The sequence below is a fragment of the Crocuta crocuta genome, unplaced genomic scaffold, assembly GCF_008692635.1.
Source record: "Crocuta crocuta isolate KB4526 unplaced genomic scaffold, BGI_CrCroc_1.0 scaffold395, whole genome shotgun sequence".
NCBI lineage: Eukaryota > Metazoa > Chordata > Mammalia > Carnivora > Hyaenidae > Crocuta > Crocuta crocuta.
Window position 1 is genome coordinate 530,828 of NW_027532601.1, and position 11,667 is coordinate 542,494.

General features: G+C 43.6%; 1 protein-coding gene and 2 long non-coding RNA genes across 4 annotated transcripts in view; 1 reads left to right on the plus strand and 2 right to left on the minus strand.

Annotated features, from left to right (window-relative positions):
• The first annotated feature begins 5,293 nt into the window (after positions 1-5,293).
• LOC144244802 (uncharacterized) overlaps positions 5,294-11,667 on the plus strand; it is a 12,213-nt gene continuing 5,839 nt past the window's right edge. The window contains exons 1-3 of one of the 2 annotated variants that reach the window (XM_077780125.1): positions 5,294-5,438; positions 8,468-8,576; positions 8,776-9,443. In XM_077780125.1, coding sequence (XP_077636251.1) covers positions 5,344-5,438; positions 8,468-8,576; positions 8,776-8,991 — 420 coding nt within the window. In that variant the 5' untranslated portion in view covers positions 5,294-5,343 and the 3' untranslated portion in view covers positions 8,992-9,443. Of the gene's footprint in view, positions 5,439-8,467; positions 8,577-8,775; positions 9,444-11,667 lie in introns of those variants that run through there. The other variant, XM_077780126.1, reaches the window with a different exon arrangement.
• On the minus strand, positions 6,649-9,508 carry LOC144244804 (uncharacterized). The gene is made up of 2 exons (XR_013339077.1): positions 9,427-9,508; positions 6,649-8,553 (listed from the first exon to the last, which is right to left on the minus strand). It is a non-coding gene; the product is annotated as an uncharacterized LOC144244804 (long non-coding RNA).
• LOC144244803 (uncharacterized) overlaps positions 11,082-11,667 on the minus strand; it is a 9,626-nt gene continuing 9,040 nt past the window's right edge. The window contains exon 5 of the long non-coding RNA XR_013339076.1: positions 11,082-11,432. This is a non-coding gene — a long non-coding RNA (uncharacterized LOC144244803). The remainder of the gene's footprint in view (positions 11,433-11,667) is intronic.

Here is an 11,667-nt window from a genome sequence, read left to right on the forward strand (position 1 = left end):
AGTCTCAGGAAATTCCTAAGCTTATTCCCCACATTTGACAAAACAGCAATTTTTTTTTACTTGTGTATGGTTTTTCTCTCCTCCTCTTCCTCTATTTGTGTATGTTTTCAATTAACAATATGTCTTGGGGAGATTTTCTGTAAGTGCACTTACATCACTCTTTCTAATTCTGCATGATATCCCATACATGATGATTTGTTTCTGTTGATAAACATCGAGACTGCTCTTAAATCTCCCCATTTTAAACAATGCCACAGTGAACTTCTTGTACAAGTTTTTTGGGGGAAGACGTGACAGGTCCATTCTAGAATAGTTACAAGGGCAATTGTCAATGGATAAGTGCTTTTAAAATGTTGATAGATTCTGTTGACTTGCCCTCAAAAATGGGACAATTTACATGCCTATCAATATTGTGTGTGAGCGCTTATTTCCCACATCCCTACAAACAGAAGAAATTCTTTTTTTTAAGTTAATTTATTTATTTTGAAAGACAGATAGTGTGTGAGGAGGGAGGGGCAGGTGAGAGAGAGAGAGAGAGAGAGAGAGAGAGAGAGAGAGAGAATCCCAAGCAGGCTCCATGCCATCAGTGCATAGCCCGATGCAGGGCTTTAACTCATGAACTGAGATCCTGACCTGAGCCAAAATCAAGAGTCAGACACCCAGCAGTGGAAATTCTAAATTTTATCCAAATAAGGAGCAAAAATACCACACTATTTTATTCTTTATTGGATTACTGGGTGTTTCAGCTGATTCTCTAGGATGTTTATAGTAGATAATTATAGTAACTGCAAATAACAGTCTTATGGCTTCAACCTTTGAAAACTTTTATTTGGGTTAGCCTTTCCTTTAGTTTTGAGGAGGCTTAAAAAACCCTTTGTTAGTTGAACATGTAGTTCCCTTATGTTCTATGTTTATTAGTCTCCAATATGTGCATTTGAAGCTATACACACCCTATGGCTACTGCTTTGTATACATCCACAGGCTTTCAAAAATAGTGATGTTTTGCTCCATATATATCTTATTCATTTGTTACCTTTTTTTAAAGTTTTATTTAAGTACTCTCTACACCCAAAGTGGGGCTTGAACTCATGTCCCTAAGATCAAGAGTCGCATACTCCCTTGACTGAGCCAACCAGAGCCCCTCTTTTGCTATTTTATATATTTATTACTTTAGACTCTTCAAAATACTTTACAGGGGCACCTGGATGGCTCAATCGGTTAAGCATCTGATTTTGGCTCAGGTCCTGATCTTGTGGTTTTGTGGTTTGTGAGTTCAAGTACCGCATTATGCTCTGTGCTGACAGCTCAGAGCCTGGAGTCTGCTTCAGATTCTGTGTCTCCCTTTCTGTCTGCCCCTCCCCTGCTCACACTCTGTCTCTGTCTCTCTCTCAAAATAAATAAATATTTTTAAAAATTTAAAATACACACTTAATAAGAAACTCAAGCAAATACTTCCTTCATGAGGCTATCTGTAAACATTTCCAGACCCACCTCCAACTCTTCCCCAGAAATAATCATTACCAACAGGTTTTGATTCTTTCTTAAATTAGCATATGAATATGTTTATGTTTTGTTTTCTTTAGCAATCATTTTTATTGCTGTGGCCATCCGCATTTTTGGAATTGAGATTTTCTTTGTGACCTGGTAGCTAATTTTTATTCATGTACCTTAAGTGTGTAAAAATAATGTAGTCTCTCTTCATTGCATATAAAATTCTACATATAGTTATTTGTAAAATGTGTTCATTTATTCAGACCCTCTGTATCCTCACTTAATTTTTGCTTACTCTATTTATCAATATATGAAAGAAGAGTGTTTTCAATCTCCCACCAGGATTATTAATTCATTCCTTTCTCTGTATACTTCTGTCAGTTTATGCTTACTATGTTTTAAAGTTTGATTATTGGGTGCATAATGATTTATAACTATTATAACTCCATGATGAATTATAACTTTTATAAATACAAAATAAAACTCTCATAATAATTTTCACTTTGAATTCTATTTTTGTCTGACACATTCCTTTCATTAACATTAGCTTAAAACATCTTTCTTCATGTTTTGTGTTCAACTGTCCTAAAGATATATTATTTTATTTTATTTTATTTATTCTTTTTCAAATATTTTTATTTATTTCTAGGAGAGAGAGAGAGCGTGAGCAGGGGAGGGTCAGAGAGAGAGGGAGTCACAGACTGAAACAGGCTCCAGGCTCTGAACTGGCAGTCAGCACAGAGCCCGATGCGGGGCTCGAACCCACGAACCGTGAGATCATGACCCAAGCGAAAGTCGGACGCTTAACCGACTAAGCCACCCAGGCGCGGCAGAATTTTTAAACCCACTTTAATTTATTGTGATTACTGATGTACTTAGATTTATTCCTGGTTATGTTTTAGGCTTGCCATACTTTCTCATTCTTTATTGTATTTCTTTTCTGGCTTTTATTAGGTTGTATTTTTCTTCTAAGGTTCGGTAATTTACATGACAGTTCTATTTTTTAACAATATTCTTTAACTTAAAACTCATTTTTTTTCCTATCAAAATCTAGTGCTAATGAGAAACGCATCATTCTTCTAAATTCTCTTGATACAAGTAGAAAGGAGCTAGTGTGTTTGGACTTGGAGGTCCTCCTTCTTAAAGACATCTTTTTTGTGATTTCATTGGATTTGGGATAAAAGAAGAAATAGGTTCATATATCATTTTTATCCAATCTCTATTCTTTTATTATAAGGGAAAAGCAATTGAGAAAGCATATTTCAAAACAAAGAGACAGAGAGAGAGAGATGGAGAGAGAGAGAGAGAGAACAGAGGATGATACTCAAGGAAAAGGGATGATTTGGTGATGGGAACTTTTTAGCCATCAGAATGAGGTTATTTGGGAGCTTGGAGCCTTTCTAGGGCAACTCCAATTATACTGTGAAGGTAAAATTTTCTTCCAAGTATAAGTTCAGCTCTGCATGTTGTGTCTAGTTTGACATTGGCTAGAGAGAAAGGAAAGCAGATAGCGTGAAAAGCCAGATGACAAGCTTACTCTTTGGCTGAAAAGTCAAGGCCAGGAACAAGGAGCCAAGTGTTGCGGACGAAATGACACAAGACACACACAAAAGACAGACACAACTCCGGCCGGAGGAACAATTCTACGCAAGCCCCTCTTGCGGTTTATTTTATACCCCGGTAACTGGATACAAACTGAAATCTACAAGATGCATTCCTTTACCAATTAAGGGCAAGTAGCCAAACACATTTCAAGGACAGGGGGGAGCAAAGGGAGGAAGCGACCACAACATGTTTACTAAGAGGCCTGCTCACAATTCCAGCCTCCTCCTTATTTCTAAGGAGGGCATGTTCCCTCGTTTGCGAGCGGACCATTAAACTTGGATATTGTGTGCAGGCCTCCTGGCAGAGCACCCTGTTTGCAGGCATGCTTTGCCCAGGCAGGGAGCCCCGTGTGCAGGCACATCCCCGCGTCCCTAACCAGGCTTTCTTGTGGTCACTGTCGGGCTCCCACACCAAGTCCTATTTAGGGTGTCACCAAGAATTACCAATATTGAGCCAAAGAGAGGTTGTAAGCTTTTGTAAGTTGTATCTGGGATTGTTTTTTTCAGGTGTAGGGACCTTCATGAAGGAAGAAATTTTTTCATAGTCACACACACCTAAAACTAGGAGACTTGTGTCCCCATGCAGGGACACATGACGAAGTACCAGGGCAGCTCAGGAGACAGAGGAAGTGAGGAGGAAACATGAACAAGAGCCATTACTTGCCAGAGGCCGGCTCTGGCAGGTCCAGGGGTCCCTGAAGAATGGACGGTGTCGGCGAGAGAGAGAGAGAGAGAGAGAGAGAGAGAGAACACCCCGAGATTCTTTCTGATCACCAGGCAGTCATCTCTGTCCTGTCGGTTTTGGTGGTTTTATTTAAAGGATCAACAACAACATGAGGTCAGAGAAAGGAATTTTTATGATGGGAAGCCTTTTGCTTTTGAGTTATGTGTTGGCTACTCTTATCTATCCTCATCCCAGCCACCAGTGTAAGGGAGGGTGTTTGTGGAAAGTACACTTTAGGGAAGGGACTGCTATGCATCACCAATTAGTAACTTATGTTATGCCCTTATCTGTACCTTAACTTTAAATTAGGATCTTTTGACATGGGGCCAGGCTCAACTGTAACTCTTGTGTTCTTAACCCCCTTTATTATCTAAGTCTTGGATCTGCAAGGCCCATAGGAAGAGCCTTTTGACAATCATTCACAGAGTTTTTATCTAAAATCTCTTTTGTAAAGGCAGGAATATGCTTTTCCTTATGAGGTATCTGTGTTCAGAATATGGGTCTGATATGGAATATTGTGAGGCCTGGTCAATACCAGCAGGCTTATTTCCAACATGAGCCAGTAGTAGCAGAAAGAGATACCAGTTTTCATTTCTCATGGCAGAAGCTGTGCAAACACTGCCATATCCTTGCTGTGACTGCCATCCAGAGAGGCCGGTGCGGCTCCCAGCAATTACTATGGTTTTTGCTGGAAAAGCAAAGCACGGAAGCAGATTTAGGATTGCTAGGCTGAATAATTTGGGTGGGCTCTGGGTCTAGGAACTGTCCCTAGTTGTCTGGTACCTGGCCCTGGGGTGATTAGGTCAGGTAGCTAGTGACACGGAATGTGAGAGCCTGATTAAGGCAATGGTTGGGGTGTGGACTCATTGGATAGGTTGGATTGCACATGAAAAGTGTTCCTGCAGGCAGGTGTCTGCTAGCTCTAGAAACTGACCAGCCCTGGGAGGAGCAGTCCTTCCAGCATCCACAAAATTCCAGATACCAAAACATCAGAAAATAAAAAGGCATGATTAATCCAGAAGTCTCAGGTCAAAGTGGAAATTGAGGATCAGGAGCCAGCAACAGGGTCAAAGTGACTGCAGATTGGAAGCTAAGAAATGGTTGTGTGTAAACCTACTGTGCGCCAAAGAGGACCTACTGTGTGCTAAAATATTGCCCACACATGTAGCCTCTGCCTAAAGGCAATGCCTGATGTTGCTCAGAAACAGAAAATTGTGTTCCCAGCTGGACCATCTTGGTTGTCAGCTTCCCTGTAGCTCATGTAGCACACAAATAAGAGGAAGGGGCTGCCCAAAGGATTTTTAAGATTAGCGAATTTCCCTTTTAAAAAACTTTACAAAGATATAAAACTTACATCATGTTTTGATACTACTTTGAGCACTTACTCTCCATTCCAATGAATAAAATGATGATCATCTGCACTATTCCAGAAAAATGCAGACCTAACTCAGCCTGCTCCTCTGTGGACAGGAGATCTGGTTTCTCTTAGGTGACAGGCAGAACCAGTCCCCCACCCCTGCTCCGATGGAAGCTGCCAGGCCTGCAGATGGGCACACACACAAAATGTTCATGTGCAAAACCGCCGCCGCAGACGAGATCTCCAGCTCAGCCAGTTCCAGGTGAGATGTTAAACAGACCCCATCAGTGACAGGAAGCCCGGCAAGCCCCCAGCCAACATGTCTGGTCTAATGAAAAGGCCTTTGGCTGGTCACACTGGAAGGCAACAAGTACAATCCTCCTTCACTCCCTTCCTCTGCAGTCTTGGCAGCCACACTTGCTCCAGCACAAAGAAATGCTGAAGCAGCAATGACCGGGAGCTTACAATTCATAGAGGGCAGGAGAAAGAGAAGCCCTGTCGCTTCTTTTTTTTACCTCCCGTCATGGAGAGAGGCAACAGAGCCGCGGCGATGGATTCTTGCCCGTTTTTATAACCATCCAACATTTGTACGGCCCCTCCCAGCCGGGCACTGCCTGGGGAACCCGCAAAGAAAGGAATCCAGGCTCTGCCCTTCGCAAGCTCACAGACCAGAAAGGGGATGAGGTCAGCATACCAGACCCAGACACACAGGGAAAGAGAGTTCAGAAGCGGCCTCACGGGGAAGCCAGGGGTGCCCCTCCCACCCCCCCCAGCAGCCCCCTACTGCTGGCTGGACTGGATGGTGCTGGGAGCCGGAGCAAGTCCATCGTCTCCACCCTAGGGAATCCGGCCAAGTGCAGGGAGCAAAGGGAGGAGTGCAAACACCTCCAAGTGAGAGCTGTATGTACAGTGGTCACCGTGGGGAGGACCCACAGAAATAGCACAGTGGAGTGCTTGAACTGGGTTGGCCAAGTGTAGGATTTCACCAGAGCCGGGAGGAGTGAAACTCAATGTTCTAGCGAGAGGGAGTGGGGCTGGGAGAGACAGAGAGGCCAGGATGTTTAGGGCATGCCCAGGCTAGGGAAGCAAGAGAACAGATGTGGGAGGGCCCAGAAAAGCCAGGGTGCAGCAGATAGATTTAGCCCATTAACTCAGCAGTCATTTTAAACGCTGCAGTGAAAAGCACATAATATAAAATTTACCAACTGGACCGTTTTTAAGTGGACCGGTCAGGAGTGTTAAGCTTATTCATGTTGTTGGGAAGCAGAGCTCCTGAACCGTTTCATCTTGCAAATGTGAAACTCTGTACCCAGCAAATAGCAAACTCTCTTTCCTCCCTCCCCTGAGCACCAGGTAACTCCCATTCTACCTTCTGTCTCTGTAAATCTGACTGTTCTAGGTACCTGGTTTAAGTGGAATCATACAGTATTTGTTTTTATTTGGGGGGGGAGATTGGCTTACTTCACTTAACATGATATCTATTTTTAATGTTTATTTATTTTTGAGACAGAGAGGAGAGAGAATACAAGCGGGGGAGGGGCAGAGAGAGAGGGAGACACAGACTCTGAAATAGGCTCCAGGCTTCGAGCTGGGAGTCAGCACAGAGCCCGACGCGGGGCTCGAACCCACGAACCGCGAGATCATGACCTAAGTGAAAGTCGGATGCTTAACCGACTAAGCCACCCAGGTGCCCTGAGACCCTCACTACTCTTGACACCTGGTGAGGTCCGCCGAAGCAGGTGTCATTTCCACCAGCTGAGCGATGAGAAGCCAGGAGGTACAAAGGACAAGCCAAGGCCACATCTCCGTCAGCATCAGAGCCTGGGTAAGCTCCTGAGTCTGCCTCTAGTCCAGTGGTCTCTTCTTTTCCTGAGATACGACTTGCCTAGGAGCACACAGCGGGTCTGATCAGTGGAAGACACAGTCATTCATTTGACAAGGTTTTGAGTGCCAGGTGGTGTTTGAGGTGCTGGAGATTCGCTAGTTAATAAAACAGGAGGAACAGACATGATCCTGCCATCATGGAGCCTGTATTCTTGTAGATGGTGGAAGAAACCAGCTGGCCTTTTGGCGGTTTTCTAGAAGCCCAGAGAACTCCCGAGGAGAAGTGTCCCAAGGCAAATCTGTGCCTTGCTGAAAGGTGCTCTCCTACCCCTGTTCTTCTAACTGGAGTTGGACACACTTGCAGTCTTAATGGACCATATTCTGAATAACAGCAAAGGGGAGCATTGCCTAAAATAAGTCCATAAAGTATTTAGGCACAAAGAGTATGTATAGTCGACTTCCAGGGAAAACACTTCTCTCGCCCCGTTTTCCTTCCCTTTTACCTGAAACACATCAGCCAAAGTCTGTCTTCTTCACTAAATACCAACAATCCACGTCTACAAAGGAGGCCTCCAATATACCTGTGTGTATAGCAGTATTATTTACAATAACAAAAGGTGGAAACAGCCTAATGTCCAACAACAGATGGATGGATAAAGAAAATGTGGTATGTGCATGCAGTGGAATATTATTTGGCTTGTAAAAGGAAGGAACTGTTGTCACATGGCCTTGAAGACATTAAATGTGCTAAGTGAAATAAGCCAGTCACAAAAAGGCAACTATTGCATGATTCTGTTATGTATGCAGGATCCCATGTATCAAGAGTAGTCAAATTCATAGGGGCAGAAAGAATAGTAGTTTCCAGGGTCTGGGGAGAGAAAGGGGTTTCTGTAATGGGTACAGAGTTTCAGTTCAGAATGAGGAGGAATTTCCAGAGATGCGGGGTGGTGGTGTCTGCACAACATTATGAATGTACATACTGTCACGGAACCACACACTTATGGCTAAAACAGTCAATTTCATGTTCTGTATTTTACCTTGCTGCCAGTAGGAAAGTCAGCAAATCACTTCCCCATCTTGTCCTTGTCATCATCTTTAACAAGAGATGCCGCCTAGATGCTTCTTGATCTGCATCTAGTGTTTCCATGGTAACCATTGTGAGGCAGCTGCCTGGCGGGCAGGACTTCACCACCAGATCAACAGGGTTCATGCTACCGGCCTCTCTCCCACCCGCCCCATTCTCTAAGCTGCTTCACAGAGACCTAAAAATCCATGTCAAATATTGTGCCTCTCTGCATCTCACAGCATCACCGGCCCCTCCGAGGCTCGGTTCATCAAGCATTCCACATGCGAGTCTGTTCCCAGCCAGCCACACATGCTCTTCTTTCCACTCCAGAAACATCTTCTCCTTCTTCTCCTGCCCCATGCCCCAACCTTGTTGATTGACTAGCTCTTCGTCCTCCACAGAATTCTTCAGGTTTCAAAGATGTCTCTTCCTCCAGGAAGCCTTCCTTTCCAGACTTCCCAGATGTTATATCCTGTGTTCCATGCTCCTATGGAAGAAACCACAGTGAGGGTAAGGAAATCAGGCAGTGGGGAGGGGGTTGGTTATCCCAGAGGCCTTTTTTTTTTTTTTAAATCTGAAGGCCTGTGAACATAATGAACTTGAGATTCAGAACCCATCAGGCTAGAAACCCCAGATGTCCTGCTCATGAGTGGTGTGATGTAAGCAAGTTACTTAATGGCTGCAAGTCTCTGTTTCCTCTTCTGCAAAGCTTGGATCAAAGGTCCTAACTCTCCAGGGTCCTGAAAAGATGCCAGGAAGTAGCATATCGCAACTGCTCCTGTCTTGGGCCACTCGCTACAGGTTAAATGTCCTCACCGGACTCCCAGACTCCTGCTTGCCCTCCACTCCCTTCCAGCTCACTTCTCAGGTTGCAGCAGACAAACTTTCTAGGCTGTACACGCACTACCTCCCTGCTTGCTTGTAGTTGTTCTCCACTGACTCCAGGAGAAAACCCATATCCATAGTTGGCCCTGGCTGCTCTCTCTGGTCCTCTCTCTACTGCCTCATGCCCTAAGTTCCAGGCACACAGAGTCCGTGCCCTGGGCTCTTTTGGGCCTATGAACCTTCCCACACATTTCGTCCTCCATAGGAAAGACCTTCCCCATCCCTCCTTTTGCCTGACAACACTTACCCGTCCTCAGGTAGCTTTTGTGAAGCCTCACCTGACCGCCACTACCTGCATGCACAGCCCCACCTTGTGCCCCTGGGGAATCCTATGGTTTTCCTGCCCCTTACTATTTTCAGTGCATTGACTTTATTTCGATTTTGGCTTTAACAGCTTTACTAATGTGCAACTGATAGGTAATAAGCTGCACATATGTAAGTGTACAACTTGGTAAGTGTTGTCATATGTACACACCCAGAAAAGAATCACCGCTATCGGGGTGCCTGGGTGGCTCAGTCGGTTAAGCGACCTGGCTCTTGGCTTCGGCTCAGATCATGGTCTTGCGTTTCATGAGTTGGAGCCCTGCATCAGGCTCTGTGCTGACAGTGCAGAGCCTGCTTGGGATTCTCTCTCTCTGCTCCTCCCCTGCTTGCTCTCTGTGTCTCTCTCAAAATGAATAATAATAATAAAAAAAAAGAATCACCACAATGAAGATAAAGGATTTGTCTATCACCCTGAAAATTTCCCTGTGCCCTCTGGCATGTCTTCTTCCTGCTCTCCCTGACCTCTCTTATTTGCAGGCAACCACCGATTGGCTCTCTGTCACCATAGATTAGTTAACATTTTCTAGAATTTTATATAAATGTAATCATACAGTACATATACTCTTTTTTTTTGCCTGGCTTTTTTTTTCTTGCCCAGCATAATTATTTTGAGGTTTATCCATGCAGTAGCAATAGTTCATCCTTTTTCTTTTATTGTTGAGTAGTATTCTATTGTATGCATATCACAGTTTGTTTATCCATTTATTGTTTTAATTTTTTTAATGTTTATTTTTGAGAGAGAGAGAGAGAGAGGAAGGGGCAGAAAGAGAGGGAGACATAGAATTCGAAGCAGTTCTAGGCTCTGAGCTGTCACCACAGAGCCCGATGCAGGGCTCGAACTCAGGGACTGTGAGATCATGATCTGAGCTGAAGTCAGATGCTTAACTGAGTGAGCCACCCAGAAGTCCTTATCCTTTTATTGTTGACGGACATTTGTATTTTTTCCTGTTTGTATGAACGTATGCTTTCATTTCTCTCGGGTGAATCTGGCTGCATTATGTAGCAGTATACGTCTAACTTTTTAAACAAACTGCCAAACTGGTTTCCAAAGTGGTTTGTGCCATTTTACATTCTCACCAGGAGTGTATGAGAGTTCCATTTGCTCTACATCCTCAACACTGGGTTTGGTCAACCTCTTTAATTTTAGCCATTTAAGTATGTGATGGTGTCTTATTATGGTTTTATGTTAAATTTTTCTAATGACTAATGATGTTGAGCATCCTTTCACATGAATATTTGTTACCCATACATCTTGTTCAGTGAAGTGTTTGTCCAAAAAGCTTTATAATTTTTATTTTTAAAAATTATTTACTTATTTTGATGTAGAGAAACAGAGAAGTGGGCAGTGGCAGGAGGGGAGAGAAGGAGGGAGGGAGGGAGAGAGAGAAAGAGAGAGAAAGAGAGAGAGAGAGAGAAATATCAAGCAAGCCCCTCACTGTCAACACAGAGCCTGATGTAAGGCTCGATCCCACTAACTGGGAGGCCATGACCTGAGTCAAAATCAAGAGCTGGATGCTCAACCGACTGAGCCATCCAGGTGCCCCATGTTCAAAGAGTTTTAAAAGAAAGAAAACAACTTGTAAAAGCTAAGCCCATTAGGTAAATTTTGTCGTGAACTTGATTTCTATGCTTTATTCCACTATCTATTGGTGTTATCATTATTTTGCCACACTTCAAAAAACTGTGGTAAAATATATACAACATAAGGCTTGCCTTTTCACTATTTTTACTGTACAGTTCAGTGGCGCTAAGTACACCGTCTTTGTCATGCAACCATCCCCACCCCCCCATCCCCCGTCCAACTTCAGAGCTTTCTTCATCATTCCAGATTGAAACTGTGTCACCAGAAAACTCTCCTAACTGCTCCTAACTCTCCTAACCGCTCCACTGCTTCCCCCTTCCCTCACCCTCTGGCAACCACCTTACTACCTCTGTCTCTGAAAGTGGCTACTCTAGGGTACCTCAGATGAATCACACAATACTTGTCCTTTTGTGACTGGCCTTTATCACTTAGGACAATGTCTTCCAGGTTTGTCCATGTTGTCGCATAGGCCAGAATGTTCTTCCCTTTTAAGGCTGAATCATATTCTTTTGTACATACATCCTGGTCATCCATTCATCCATCAGCGGCCACCTGGGTTGCTTCCACCTTTGGGGCTGTTGTGAACAATGTGGTTACAAACATGCATGTACAGATATTTGAGTCCCTTATTAAGTGCATTTTTAATTTTGTAATATATTTTTTAATCAGCCGCATTTTAATGGTTGTATCCCATTGCCTACAACAGAGCCGGACATGTAGCAAGCATTTATTTTTATTTATTTATTTATTTATTTAAATGTTTTATTTATTTCTAGGAGAGAGAGACAGCGTGAGCAGGGGAGGGTCAGA